The sequence below is a fragment of the Microchirus variegatus genome (assembly GCF_963457635.1).
Source record: "Microchirus variegatus genome assembly, chromosome: 8".
NCBI lineage: Eukaryota > Metazoa > Chordata > Actinopteri > Pleuronectiformes > Soleidae > Microchirus > Microchirus variegatus.
Window position 1 is genome coordinate 4,143,330 of NC_139809.1, and position 16,521 is coordinate 4,159,850.

General features: G+C 33.2%; 1 protein-coding gene across 1 annotated transcript; it reads left to right on the plus strand.

Annotated features, from left to right (window-relative positions):
- The first annotated feature begins 10,319 nt into the window (after window positions 1-10,319).
- Window positions 10,320-16,443, plus strand: LOC310930978 (ras-related protein Rab-8B). Its single transcript, XM_083894047.1, has 8 exons — window positions 10,320-10,513; window positions 11,432-11,492; window positions 11,591-11,651; window positions 11,731-11,808; window positions 14,517-14,606; window positions 14,717-14,782; window positions 14,884-14,934; window positions 15,386-16,443. Exons 1-8 carry the CDS (start codon window positions 10,390-10,392, stop codon window positions 15,476-15,478), a joined length of 624 nt encoding a protein of 207 aa, XP_083750173.1. The 5' UTR covers window positions 10,320-10,389; the 3' UTR covers window positions 15,479-16,443.
- Window positions 16,444-16,521: the final 78 nt, after the last annotated feature.

Here is a 16,521-nt window from a genome sequence, read left to right on the forward strand (position 1 = left end):
TGTGTGTGGGTTCTTGTACTTGCGGCATACTGAGGACCAGTGAGGGTTTTTAACCAACAAATTGAGGTCATTTTTACGAAGTGAGGACATTTTGTCCGGTCCTCACTTTGTTTTCATTGAAATCACTTCCTTAGGTTGCTATAACATGCTATACTCAATTTCTCAAAAAAAAAAAAAAATTCTAATTTTGGACGACATAGTATAGTTTGAGTTTTTTGTCAAATTTTGGACCATCAATTTTTTGTCAAAGATTTTTTCAAATTTTGGATGACATAGTATAGTATGACGTTTTTGTCAAATTTTGGAGCAAACATTTTGGAGCAAAAATTTTGGGTCAAATGTTTTTAAACATTTTGGACAACATAGTATGACGTTTTTGTCAAATTCTGGACCAAAAAAATAAAAAAAAATGTTCAGCCCTTTCTGCTCTGGGGCTCTACCTGCAGACATTTTATGGTACTGCAACCAGTAGTTCTTTGTAGATGTCGTTCATGAAGTAGATATTTGTAATTGTGTTGATTTAAAGTGGAAATGCTGGTCCTCAGGATGCAGCAAGTACAAGAATGTGTGTGTGTGTGTGTGTGGGAGGGTAATGTAATGGAGCTGTGTCAACAACACACTCCACGCCAAACAAATGACACGTATGGACAAATCGGGACTACAACACTTTCTCCCTTTAAACCTCACAGACAATAAAACGTAAGGTTGCCAGGTCTGCATGTCGAAGCTAACCCAAACATAAACATATAACAGTAGACGCCGCATCGACCGCTACTGCCTATTGGCGCTGACGAGCCGTGGGGCCGCCATCTTGGACAGGTCGCCCGCTCCACTCTACAACTATACTATGTCGTCCATAATCTGACAATTTTTTGGAAAAACTGTTTTTTGGTCCAAAACTTGACAAAAACGTCAAACTATACTATGTAGTACGTCATACTATACTATGTCCTCCAAAATCTGACCGTTTTTTGAAAAAGAAATTTGATCCAAAATTTGACAAAAACGACATAGTATACTATGTCGTCCGAAATCGGAAAATTTCTTGGAAAAAACGTTTTTTTGGTCCAAAACTTTACAAAAACGTCAAACTATACTATGTAGTACATCATACTATACTATGTCCTCCAAAATCTGACCGTTTTTTGAAAAAGAAATTTGGTCCAAAATTTGACAAAAACGACATACTATACTATGTCGTCCAAAATCTGACAATTTTTTTGAAAAACAGTTTTTTGGTCCAAAACTTGACAAAAACGTCATACTTTACTATGTAGTACGTCATACTATACTATGTAGTCCATAATGTGACCATTTTTTGAAAAAACTAATTTGGTCCAAAATTTGACAAAAACGACATACTATACTATGTCGTCCAAAATCTGACCATTTCTTGGAAAAACTTTTTTTGGTCCAAAACATGACAAAAACATCATACTATACTATGTAGTACGTCCTACTATACTATGTAGTCCATAATGTGACCATTTTTGGAAAAAAAAAATTGGTCCAAAATTTGACAAAAATGACATACTATACTATGTCGTCCAAAATCTGACCATTTTTTGGAAAAACGTTTTTTTGGTCCAAAACATGACAAAAACGTCATACTATACTTTGTAGTACGTCCTACTATACTATGTCGTCCATAATGTGACCATTTTTGGAAAAAGAAAATTGGTCAAATATTTGACAAAAACGACATACTATACTATGTCGTCCAAAATCTGTCCATTTTTTGGAAAAACTTTTTTTGGTCCAAAACATGACAAAAACGTCATACTATACTATGTAGTACGTCCTACTATACTATGTAGTCCATAATGTGACCATTTTTTGAAAAAAAGAAATTGGTCCAAAATTTGACAAAAACGACATACTATACTATGTCGTCCAAAATCTGACAATTTTTTTGAAAACAGTTTTTTGGTCCAAAACTTGACAAAAACATCATACTATACTATGTAGTACGTCATAGTATACTATGGCGTCAAAAATGTGGCAATTTTTTGACAAAAAAGTTTGGTCCAAAATTTGACAAAAACGACATACTATACTATGTCGTCCAAAATCTGACAATTTTTTTGAAAACAGTTTTTTGGTCCGAAACTTGACAAAAACATCATACTATACTATGTAGTACGTCATACTATACTATGGCGTCAAAAATGTGGCAATTTTTTGACAAAAAAATTTGGTCCAAAATTTGACAAAAACGACATACTATATATACTATGTCGTCCAAAATCTGTCCATTTTTTTGAAAAACTTTTTTTGGTCCAAAACATGACAAAAACGTCATACTATACTATGTAGTACGTCATACTATACTATGTAGTCCATAATGTGACCATTTTTTGAAAAAAAAAATTGGTCCAAAATTTGACAAAAACGACATACTATATACTATGTCGTCCAAAATCTGACAATTTTTTTGAAAACAGTTTTTTGGTCCAAAACTTGACAAAAACATCATACTATACTATGTAGTACGTCATACTATACTATGGCGTCAAAAATGTGGCAATTTTTTGACAAAAAAGTTTGGTCCAAAATTTGACAAAAACGACATACTATACTATGTCGTCCAAAATCTGACAATTTTTTTGAAAACAGTTTTTTGGTCCGAAACTTGACAAAAACATCATACTATACTATGTAGTACGTCATACTATACTATGGCGTCAAAAATGTGGCAATTTTTTGACAAAAAAATTTGGTCCAAAATTTGACAAAAACGACATACTATACTATGTCGTCCAAAATCTGTCCATTTTTTTGAAAAACGTTTTTTTGGTCCAAAACATGACAAAAACGTCATACTATACTATGTAGTACGTCCTACTATACTATGTAGTCCATAATGTGACCATTTTTTGAAAAAAAAAATTGGTCCAAAATTTGACAAAAACGACATGCTATACTATGTAGTACTTCCTACTATACTATGTAGTCCATAATGTGACCATTTTTTGAAAAAAAAAATTGGTCCAAAATTTGACAAAAACGACATGCTATACTATGTCGTCCAAAATCTGACAATTTTTTTGAAAACAGTTTTTTGGTCCAAAACTTGACAAAAACATCATACTATACTATGTAGTACGTCATACTATACTATGGCGTCAAAAATGTGGCAATTTTTGGAAAAAAAAATTTGGTCCAAAATTTGACAAAAACGACATACTATACTATGTCGTCCAAAATCTGACAATTTTTTGGAAAAACGTTTTTTTGGTCCAAAACATGACAAAAACGTCATACTATACTATGTAGTACGTCCTACTATACTATGTAGTCCATAATGTGACCATTTTTGGAAAAAAAAAATTGGTCCAAAACTTGACAAAAACATCATACTATACTATGTAGCACGTCATACTATACTATGGCGTCAAAAATGTGGCAATTTTTTGACAAAAAAATTTGGTCCAAAATTTGACAAAAACGACATACTTATACTATGTCGTCCAAAATCTGACAATTTTTTTGAAAACAGTTTTTTGGTCCAAAACTTGACAAAAACATCATACTATACTATGTAGTATGTCATACTATACTATGGCGTCAAAAATGTGGCAATTTTTTGACAAAAAAAATTTGGTCCAAAATTTGACAAAAACGACACTACTATGTCGTCCAAAATCTGTCCATTTTTTTGAAAAACGTTTTTTTGGTCCAAAACATGACAAAAACGTCATACTATACTATGTAGTACGTCATACTATACTATGGCGTCAAAAATGTGGCAATTTTTTGACAAAAAAATTTGGTCCAAAATTTGACAAAAACGACATACTATACTATGTCGTCCAAAATCTGTCAATTTTTTTGAAAAACGTTTTTTTGGTCCAAAACATGACAAAAACGTCATACTATACTATGTAGTACGTCCTACTATACTATGTAGTCCATAATGTGACCATTTTTTGAAAAAAAAAATTGGTCCAAAATTTGACAAAAACGACATGCTATACTATGTCGTCCAAAATCTGACAATTTTTTTGAAAACAGTTTTTTGGTCCAAAACTTGACAAAAACATCATACTATACTATGTAGTACGTCATACTATACTATGGCGTCAAAAATGTGGCAATTTTTTGACAAAAAAATTTGGTCCAAAATTTGACAAAAACGACATACTATACTATGTCGTCCAAAATCTGTCCATTTTTTTGAAAAACGTTTTTTTGGTCCAAAACATGACAAAAACGTCATACTATACTATGTAGTACGTCCTACTATACTATGTAGTCCATAATGTGACCATTTTTTGAAAAAAAAAATTGGTCCAAAATTTGACAAAAACGACATGCTATACTATGTAGTACGTCCTACTATACTATGTAGTCCATAATGTGACCATTTTTTGAAAAAAAAAATTGGTCCAAAATTTGACAAAAACGACATGCTATACTATGTCGTCCAAAATCTGACAATTTTTTTGAAAACAGTTTTTTGGTCCAAAACTTGACAAAAACATCATACTATACTATGTAGTACGTCATACTATACTATGGCGTCAAAAATGTGGCAATTTTTTGACAAAAAAATTTGGTCCAAAATTTGACAAAAACGACACTACTATGTCGTCCAAAATCTGTCCATTTTTTTGAAAAACGTTTTTTTGGTCCAAAACATGACAAAAACGTCATACTATACTATGTAGTACGTCATACTATACTATGGCGTCAAAAATGTGGCAATTTTTTGACAAAAAAATTTGGTCCAAAATTTGACAAAAACGACATACTATACTATGTCGTCCAAAATCTGTCCATTTTTTTGAAAAACGTTTTTTTGGTCCAAAACATGACAAAAACGTCATACTATACTATGTAGTACGTCATACTATACTATGGCGTCAAAAATGTGGCAATTTTTTGACAAAAAAATTTGGTCCAAAATTTGACAAAAACGACATACTTATACTATGTCGTCCAAAATCTGACAATTTTTTTGAAAACAGTTTTTTGGTCCAAAACTTGACAAAAACATCATACTATACTATGTAGTACGTCATACTATACTATGGCGTCAAAAATGTGGCAATTTTTTGACAAAAAAATTTGGTCCAAAATTTGACAAAAACGACACTACTATGTCGTCCAAAATCTGTCCATTTTTTTGAAAAACGTTTTTTTGGTCCAAAACATGACAAAAACGTCATACTATACTATGTAGTACGTCCTACTATACTATGTAGTCCATAATGTGACCATTTTTGGAAAAAAAAAATTGGTCCAAAATTTGACAAAAACGACATACTATACTATGTCGTCCAAAATCTGACAATTTTTTGGAAAAACGTTTTTTTGGTCCAAAACATGACAAAAACGTCATACTATACTATGTAGTACGTCCTACTATACTATGTCGTCCATAATGTGACCATTTTTGGAAAAACAAAGTTGGTCCAAAATTTGACAAAAACGACATACTATACTATGTCGTCCACAATGTAATAAATAGACAACACCACTGATGTTTAGGAGTCACAGTGGCTCAATTGGCAAAACGCTTGCATTCAAAGCCTAAGGTTGTGGGTTCAATTCCCTGCCTATACTATGTCGTCCAAAATCTGACCATTTCTTGGAAAAACTTTTTTTGGTCCAAAACATGACAAAAACATCATACTATACTATGTAGTACGTCCTACTATACTATGTCGTCCATAATGTGACCATTTTTGGAAAAAAAAAATTGGTCAAAAATTTGAAAAAAACGACATACTATACTATGTCGTCCAAAATGTGACCATTTCTTGGAAAAACTATTTTTGGTCCAAAACATGACAAAAACATCATACTATACTATGTAGTACGTCCTACTATACTATGTCGTCCATAATGTGACCATTTTTGGAAAAAAAAAATGTGTCCAAAATTTGACAAAAACGACATACTATACTATGTCGTCCACAATGTAATAAATAGACAACACCACTAATGTTTAGGAGTCACAGTGGCTCAATTGGCAAAACGCTTGCATTCAAAGCCTAAGGTTGTGGGTTCAATTCCCTGCCTATACTATGTCGTCCAAAATCTGACCATTTCTTGGAAAAACTTTTTTTGGTCCAAAACATGACAAAAACATCATACTATACTATGTAGTACGTCCTACTATACTATGTCGTCCATAATGTGACCATTTTTGGAAAAAAAAAATTGGTCAAAAATTTGAAAAAAACGACATACTATACTATGTCGTCCAAAATGTGACCATTTCTTGGAAAAACTATTTTTGGTCCAAAACATGACAAAAACATCATACTATACTATGTAGTACGTCCTACTATACTATGTCGTCCATAATGTGACCATTTTTGGAAAAAAAAAATGTGTCCAAAATTTGACAAAACGACATACTATACTATGTCGTCCACAATGTAATAAATAGACAACACCACTAATGTTAAGGAGTCACAGTGGCTCAATTGGCAAAACGCTTGCATTCAAAGCCTAAGGTTGTGGGTTCAATTCCCAGCCTTGTCAATTCTATGTGTGATGTTAAAAAAAAAAGCCATAATATGCTTCTATAGACAACATGAAAAGCTTTGACCAAGCAAGGATTTGAACCCACTACCTATACCTGCAAAATTTGACAAAAACGACATACTATGTCGTCCAAAATGTGACCATTTCTTGGAAAAACTTTTTTTGGTCCAAAACATGACAAAAACATCATACTATACTATGTAGTACGTCCTACTATACTATGTAGTCCATAATGTGACCATTTTTGGAAAAAAAAATTTGGTCGAAAATTTGACAAAAATGACATACTATACTATGTCGTCCAAAATCTGTCCATTTTTTTGAAAAACGTTTTTTTGGTCCAAAGCATGACAAAAATGTCATACTATACTATGTAGTATGTCCTACTATACTATGTAGTCCATAATGTGACCATTTTTGGAAAAAAAAATTTGTCAAAAATTTGACAAAAACGACATACTATACTATGCCGTCCAAAATCTGAAAAACAATTTTGAAAAACTGTTTTTTGATCCAAAATTTGACAAAAACGACATACTATACTATGTCGTCCAAAATCTGACCATATTTTGGAAAAACGTTTTTTTGGTCCAAAACATGACAAAAACGTCATACTATACTTTGTAGTACGTCCTACTATACCAGGGGTCACCAACCTTTTTGAGTCACTATGTCGTCCATAATGTGACCATTTTTGGAAAAAGAAAATTGGTCAAATATTTGAAAAAAACGACATACTATACTATGTCGTCCAAAATCTGTCCATTTTTTTGAAAAACGTTTTTTTGGTCCAAAACATGACAAAAACGTCATACTATACTATGTAGTACGTCCTACTATACTATGTAGTCCATAATGTGACCATTTTTTGAAAAAAAAAATTGGTCCAAAATTTGACAAAAACGACATGCTATACTATGTCGTCCAAAATCTGACAATTTTTTTGAAAACAGTTTTTTGGTCCAAAACTTGACAAAAACATCATACTATACTATGTAGTACGTCATACTATACTATGGCGTCAAAAAACTGGCAATTTTTTGACAAAAAAATTTGGTCCAAAATTTGAGAAAAACGACATACTATACTATGTCGTCCAAAATCTGACAATTTTTTTGAAAACAGTTTTTTGGTCCAAAACTTGACAAAAACATCATACTATACTATGTAGTACGTCCTACTATACTATGGCGTCAAAAATGTGGCAATTTTTTGACAAAAAAATTTGGTCCAAAATTTGACAAAAACGACATACTATACTATGTCGTCCAAAATCTGTCCATTTTTTTGAAAAACGTTTTTTTGGTCCAAAACATGACAAAAACGTCATACTATACTATGTAGTACGTCCTACTATACTATGTAGTCCATAATGTGACCATTTTTGGAAAAAAAAAATTGGTCCAAAATTTGACAAAAACGACATACTATACTATGTCGTCCAAAATCTGACAATTTTTTTGAAAACAGTTTTTTGGTCCAAAACTTGACAAAAACATCATACTATACTATGTAGTACGTCCTACTATACTATGGCGTCAAAAAACTGGCAATTTTTTGACAAAAAAATTTGGTCCAAAATTTGAGAAAAACGACATACTATACTATGTCGTCCAAAATCTGACAATTTTTTTGAAAACAGTTTTTTGGTCCAAAACTTGACAAAAACATCATACTATACTATGTAGTACGTCCTACTATACTATGGCGTCAAAAATGTGGCAATTTTTTGACAAAAAAATTTGGTCCAAAATTTGACAAAAACGACATACTATACTATGTCGTCCAAAATCTGTCCATTTTTTTGAAAAACGTTTTTTTGGTCCAAAACATGACAAAAACGTCATACTATACTATGTAGTACGTCCTACTATACTATGTAGTCCATAATGTGACCATTTTTGGAAAAAAAAAATTGGTCCAAAATTTGACAAAAACGACATACTATACTATGTCGTCCAAAATCTGACAATTTTTTTGAAAACAGTTTTTTGGTCCAAAACTTGACAAAAACATCATACTATACTATGTAGTACGTCCTACTATACTATGGCGTCAAAAATGTGGCAATTTTTTGACAAAAAAATTTGGTCCAAAATTTGACAAAAACGACATACTATACTATGTCGTCCAAAATCTGTCCATTTTTTTGAAAAACGTTTTTTTGGTCCAAAACATGACAAAAACGTCATACTATACTATGTAGTACGTCCTACTATACTATGTAGTCCATAATGTGACCATTTTTGGAAGAAAAAAAATTGGTCCAAAATTTGACAAAAACGACATACTATACTATGTCGTCCAAAATCTGACAATTTTTTTGAAAACAGTTTTTTGGTCCAAAACATGACAAAAACGTCATACTATACTATGTAGTACGTCATACTAAACTATGTCCTCAAAAATCTGACCATTTTTTGAAAAAAAAAATTTGGTCCAAAATTTGACAAAAACGACATACTATACTATGTCGTCCAAAATCTGACAATTTTTTGGAAAACAGTTTTTTGGTCCAAAACATGACAAAAATGTCATACTTTACTATGTAGTACGTCATACTAAACTATGTCCTCAAAAATCTGACCATTTTTTGAAAAAAAAAATTTGGTCCAAAATTTGACAAAAACGACATACTATACTATGTCGTCCAAAATCTGACAATTTTTTGGAAAACAGTTTTTAGGTCCAAAACTTGACAAAAACGTCATACTATACTATGTAGTACGTCATACTAAACTATGTCCTCAAAAATCTGACAATTTTTTGAAAAAAAAAATTTGGTCCAAAATTTGACAAAAACGACATACTATACTATGCCGTCCAAAATCTGAAAACAATTTTGAAAAACTGTTTTTTGATCCAAAACTTGACAAAAACGTCATACTACAGTATGTTGTTAAAAAATGTTCAAAACCGGCCAAGTATAGTATGTCCTCCAAAAATTGTCAAAAACGTCATAGTATAGTATGTCGTCCAAAAATGGTCAAACACATCATAGTATAGTATGTCGTCCAAAAATGGTCAGAAACGTCATAGTATAGTATGTCGTCCAAAAATGGTCAAACACATCATTATATAGTATGTCGTCCAAAAATGGTCAAAAACGTCATAGTATAGTATGTTGTTCAAAAATGGTCAAAAAAGTCATAGTATAGTATGTCACCCAAAAATGTTCATAAACGTCATAGTATAGTATGTCGTCCAAAAATTGTGAAAAACGTCATAGTATAGTATGTCGTCAAAAACTTCATAGTATAGTATGGCGTCCAAATATGTTCAAAAATCGTCAAAAACGTTATAGTATAGTATGTCGTCCAAAAATGGTCAAAAAGGTCATAATACAGTATGTAATGCAAATTTTGGACGACATGTATTCACATTACTTTTTTTTTTATTATTTGACCAAAAAGTCATACTATAGCATGTCCAAAATTTGATCTAAAAGTCATACTATACTATTTCTGGGTACAGAACCCAGGGGAAGTTCACAGAAAAATGGAAGGGTTGGTGCAGGTTAACAACGGTTATTTTGTTACTAGGTAAGTGCAAAAAAATACTTATACTTATTTTTTTTTTATATAACAGTTTACCCTTTAGTTCATTGGTCTTGGTCATTCTTGTGTGTGCACATACAGGTCTGCTTAACCAGTAATAATAATAACATCGACCTTACGCTGCACGCATTCCCGGAAAACGCGAACCTGGCAACCCTGAACGCACCGCTCAAAGTGACGTCACTTGCCTCGGCACCGGTCTGCTGCCGCTGCCAGTCTGACTCTCACTCTGACTCACAGACAGCTGAGGATTTCTAGGCGGTGGATCCGAGGCTCAGCTCAGCTCAGGCCTTTATTAAATCGAAACCGTTTGAGTCTCCGCTGTGTTTTTTAAATGGCGAAAACGTACGATTACCTCTTTAAGCTGTTGCTCATCGGAGACAGCGGCGTCGGCAAGACATGTCTGCTGTTCAGATTCAGCGAGGACTCCTTCAATACCACCTTCATATCCACAATAGGTGAATACTCTGCAGCCGCCCCTGAGCGTAAATCTGACATATACTGCATGTCCGTGTTCACTGATTGCAATGCGTTACTGCCTGATGTGTGTCATTATATACGTATATACATGATATAATGTGTAGCATATTGTACAGAGTGAACATAATAGCAAGACAAACTGAGAATGATGGTGGTAATGATAATCTATAAGACTATAGTCCAGATGTTTGACCTTTGGAAAACCCTTAATGAAGTGTGAGGCCTTTTTTAGAATACTTATAATCCTGCCATATCCTCTGTTACTGCAGCTACTTTTGCTGTGACTATAAAAAAAGGATGTCCTTCAGCAGACTGGCATTTATTTTAGATAACAAAGGACAAACTTTTGAAAAACACACCACATTTTGTGACCAGAGGATATGTTATAGTGAGAGAAAAAAAAACAGAATTATCTGACTCATATACACCATAAGTACATTTAATGCAGCGAATGCTTTGATGCAAAGCTTTTGGTCACATGACCTTGTTTCTACTTGCGATTTGATTTTTTTTTTTTTTTAATAGTGGAATTAAAGAGTAAACTATGTATCTACGATTGTAAATATTCTTTGGAGTTGTCGTGGGAAACTATGTGAAGTATTTTCTTACACGTTCTACTCGTACAGTTAAAAGCCAACGATGTGTTGATTGAAAATTCAAACAATAAAATGAAACGCATAGTTAATCTTTTCAAGAACCCATTTAGTGAGGTTTAGATTTATACCTGTGCCTCGGTTTGATTTATTAATTATTTATTTTCACTCTCACTTGTTTTCATTTGTGATGGTATGCAGTGCATTACTTGTAGAAATGCCAGAAATGATGCCATAACATCTTAACTAATCAAAGCAGCCAGAATCACCTCATAGAGTCCCTGTCTGTTTATTTGAATTCAGGAATAGACTTCAAAATCAGAACAATAGAGCTGGATGGAAAGAGAGTCAAACTTCAGATTTGGTAAGTTTCATTTAAGTTTAATTCCCTTCTTAAATCTTAAATGGACACAAATGTCCTTTTACCTACAATTCTGATTTGATTTCTCCTTGTTCTTCCAGGGACACTGCAGGACAAGAGAGGTTTCGAACCATCACCACGGCTTACTACAGAGGGGCGATGGTGAGTCAACTCTTCATTCCACACTTTGTCACCGTGTGTGTGATCAGGTTATGGACATTGTTTGTTTTGTCCTTCACAGGGTATCATGTTGGTCTATGACATCTGCAATGACAAGTCCTTTGAAAACATCAAAAACTGGATTAGAAACATTGAAGAGGTGAGCTGTGAACGTCTCACGTGCTACATGTACGTTTGCACCGCCGTTTCATAGCCAGTGTTTCGTATGAACGGCTGAACAGATTTTTACTTACCACTCTAACAAAGGAAGTGCTGGTTCAGCATCAAACTACTTCCCTTTTGCCGCCCAAGAGCAGTCGCTCTGTGTGGAAGGGGAAAGCCTAACTCTTGTTTTCAGATACTGAGTCACTGTTGCATCCGGTCTGAAAAGTACCGCTGCTCAGACGTCGTCTTGGAAACGACACAAATGCGGAAGCTCTTGTCAGGGCGACAACAATAAAGCAGTAAAATCTCATACATATGTCTTGGACGACATAGTATAGTATAACGTACTACATAGTATAGTATGACGTACTTGTCATGTTTTGGACCAAAAAAATATTTTTCAAAAAAATGGTCACATTTTGGACGACATAGTATAGTATAACGTACTACATAGTATAGTATGCCGTATTTGTCAAGTTTTGGACCAAAAAAAAGTTTTTCAAAAAAACGGTCAGATTTTGGACGACATCGTATAGTATGTCGTTTTTGTCAAATTTTGGACCAATTTTTTTTTTCAAGAAATTGTCACATTTTGGATGACATAGTATAGTAAAACGTACTACATAGTAAAGTATGACGTTTTTGTCAAGTTTTGGACCAAAAAAATGTTTTTCAAAAAAACGGTCAGATTTTGGACGACATAGTATAGTATGTCGTTTTTGTCAAATTTTGGAACAAATTTTTTTTTCAAGAAATTGTCACATGTTGGATGACATAGTATAGTAAAACGTACTACATAGTAAAGTATGACGTTTTTGTCAAGTTTTCGACCAAAAAAATGTTTTTCAAAAAAATGGTCAGATTTTGGACGACATAGTATAGTATGTCCTTTTTGTCAAATTTTGGAACAAATTTTTTTTTCAAGAAAATTGTCACATTTTTGACGACATAGTATAGTAAAACGTACTACATAGTATATAGTATGACATTTTTGTCAAGTTTTGGACCAAAAAAATGTTTTTCAAAAAAATGGTCAGATTTTGGACGACATAGTATAGTATGTCGTTTTTGTCAAATTTTGGACCAAATTGTTTTTTTCAAGAAATTGTCACATTTTGGACGACATAGTATAGTAAAACGTACTACATAGTATAGTATGACATTTTTGTCAAGTTTTGGACCAAAAAAATGTTTTTCAAAAAAATGGTCAGATTTTGGACGACATAGTATAGTATGTCGTTTTTGTCAAATTTTGGACCAATTTTTTTTTCAAAAAAATTGTCACATTTTGGACGACATAGTATAGTATAACATACTACATAGTATAGTATGCCGTATTTGTCATGTTTTGGACCAAAAAAAATGTTTTTCAAAAAAATGGTCAGATTTTGGACGACATAGTATAGTATGTCGTTTTTGTCAAATTTTGGACCAATTTCTTTTTTTCAAAAAATGGTCACACTTTGGACGACATAGTATAGTATAACGTACTACATAGTATAGTATGATGTTTTTGTCAAGTTTTGGACCAAAAAACTGTTTTTCAAAAAAATGGTCAGATTTTGGACGACATAGTATAGTATGTCGTTTTTGTCAAATTTTGGACCAAATTTTTTTTTCAAGAAATTGTCACATTTTGGATGACATAGTATAGTAAAACGTACTACATAGTATAGTATGACGTTTTTGTCAAGTTTTGGACCAAAAAAATGTTTTTCAAAAAAATGGTCAGATTTTGGACGACCTAGTATAGTATGTGGTTTTTGTCAAATTTTGGAACAAATTTTTTTTTCAAGAAATTGTCACATTTTGGACGACATAGTATAGTAAAACGTACTACATAGTATAGTATGACGTACTTGTCATGTTTTGGACCAAAAAATGTTGTTCAAAAAAACGGTCAGATTTTGGACGACATAGTATAGTATGTCGTTTTTGTCAAATTTTGGAACAAATTTTTTTTTCAAGAAATTGTCACATTTTGGAGACATAGTATAGTAAAACGTACTACATAGTATAGTATGACGTTTTTGTCAAGTTTTGGACCAAAAATATATTTTTCAAAGAAATGGTCAGATTTTGGACGACATAGTAAAGTATGTCGTTTTTGTCAAATTTTGGACAATTTTTTTTTTCAAAAAATTGTCACATTTTGGACGACATAGTATAGTATAACGTACTACATAGTATAGTATGACGTATTTGTCAAGTTTTGGACCAAAAAAAAGTTTTCAAAAAAACGGGTCAGATTTTGGACGACATAGTATAGTATGTCGTTTTTGTCAAATTTTGGAACAAATTTATTTTCAAGAAATTGTCACATTTTGGAGACATAGTATAGTAAAACGTACTACATAGTATAGTATGACGTTTTTGTCAAGTTTTGGACCAAAAAAATGTTTTTCAAAAAAATGGTCAGATTTTGGACGACATAGTATAGTATGTCGTTTTTGTCAAATTTTGGACCAATTTCTTTTTTTCAAAAAATTGTCACATTTTGGCCGACATAGTATCGTAAAAACGTCATACTATACTATGTAGTACGTTTTACTATACATATACTTACAGTATATTGGTAGCTTGACTGAAACTAGAAATGATGTTGAAATGAATCAGACTTTGAGAAATCTGTTTACATTATCATTGTACAGAACATCACACTTTGCATAAAGACTTTTTTTATTTTTTTTTTATTTCCGCCAGCATGCCTCGTCTGACGTGGAGAAGATGGTCTTGGGTAACAAATGTGACATGACTGACAGGAGACAGGTGTCCAAAGACAGAGGTGAAAAAGTGAGTGTCTTGCTGCTGGTCCTGATACAAATTCACAAACGCTGCATACTTTCACCACCGTGCACTGACTGACGTTAACACTGCCTTTTTTTTTTTTTTGTCTCACTCAGTTGGCTATCGACTATGGAGTTAAATTCCTGGAAACCAGTGCTAAGTCTAGCCTAAATGTAGAGGAGGTAAGCAGAAACGTTACACTCTGACCACATATATCAACATAAATGATTATTTATACACATATATTTGTCCTTTTTCTTTCTCTTTTTTCCTGTCACTCCAGGCTTTTTATACAATGGGAAGAGACATATTACACAATCTGAGCTCAAAGACGGTAAGTGTTGAAGAATTTCTTAAAATAGACGCTACAATCTGTGTCGAGGTCTTTTTTAGATAAAAACACGTGGCTGTTAAATTCAAACCATTGTCAAATACATTCTCACAATGATGATTAAGACTTTGTTTTAGACAGACATAGTATACATACAACATTGCACGAGTAAAGAGAGACGGCTGCACACAGGTGGGAGTATGACTGAAAACACAAAGAAGTTCACACAAAAAGTCTTTCAACGGTTAAACAGATAAACACAAACACTCCCTCTGTCTGGTCTGATAGTTTTGCTTGACAATAAGCACAGCACACGCATAATATTCCATCATTTCTGTCCATGAAGACCAAACAGAGTCAGAATAATGCAACAAGAAAAAAGTTATGCAACTGCAGCTTCTATAGTATATGGATTTCATTTGTTTTTTTACTGTAATGTTTCTTCCTGTATTAGACTGACACCAGCGCCGGGGGGTCGGGCAAACCAATCAAGATCACCGAGAAGAAGTCCAAGAAGATCAAAATCTTCAAGTGTTCGCTCCTCTAGGCTTCTAATCTCCAGTTTTCACATCTCACTGCTACTGTGACTCTGCTGTTTTCGGAGCCTTACTCCCACACCTTCACAGCGGTGGCAGCGGCACTCGTCATAATCAGAGAGCCAGCCCGATAGCCACAGCTGAAGCTAACAGGTTCACAAGTGCTTGAAACGCAATCCTGATCAGATGACCAGAGGTGCACCAGGGACAGCTGAGGCCTGATGCTGTATATCCGCTCACGCAAAAGACCTGTGTGTGATGGTCAGCAAGTCGTCTGCTCACAGAAGGGAGTGATTCTTTTGGCATTTGTTATACCTCTGATGGAAATATCTCAGTTACACACAGTTGTCTTATTATTATTATTATTATTATTATTATTATAATATAAAAGAATGAATACTTTTTTTTTTTCATCTGATGTAGCATACTTTCATACTTTCACGACCTATTATCATGTTCAATAGGATTCTTGAGACTTAAAGCACTGATTGTGTGTGTGTGTCTGTGTGATTTCATGTGTGTAAATAGGCTTATGGGCTGTGCTTATTCATGTGTGCCAAGAAGGAGTAATGTTTCAGAAAAGGCAAAAGTATTTATGAATACAGCCTACTGTGTTGTAATGTTTTTCTTTTTTCCTCTTTTCTATTGTTTTTAAAAAAAAATATTTATACAAGTGCATTATGCAAGTGTCAGTTTTTGCATGGAAGGTGTACGGTCACCTTTGAGTATTGAGCACATTTTTAAGTATCTCAAAAGAAGAAGAAAAAAAAAAAAGGTTTACAGACAGTGTTTCAAAGTGTCTGACGTGTACATGTAAAGGTCATTTGTTTGTTTTTTGCTGTTAGCGTAGTATAGGAGTTGTGTTTAGCCTTTTATCTGCACTGTGAAACTGTAGACATCACACTGGTTCCCCCTCTACATAACTGCTATGAAAACACAGTGACATGGAAAAGCTGTGACGTGAATGGTTGTCTTTGTGTTACACCAATGAAAAGTAAAGATGGTAAAGAAAGTGTCTTTTCAACTGTAGTGTTTTCACTATGTTTGCACTGAT

Excerpts from the sequence above, each read along its gene's own strand:
- LOC310930978 (XM_083894047.1), top strand. The coding sequence starts at position 10,390 with ATGGCGAAAACGTACGATTACCTCTTTAAGCTGTTGCTCATCGGAGAC. Across the intron at positions 10,514-11,431 it reads CACCTTCATATCCACAATAG|GAATAGACTTCAAAATCAGA; the intron begins GTGAATACTCTG and ends ATTTGAATTCAG. Across the intron at positions 11,493-11,590 it reads AGAGTCAAACTTCAGATTTG|GGACACTGCAGGACAAGAGA; the intron begins GTAAGTTTCATT and ends TTGTTCTTCCAG.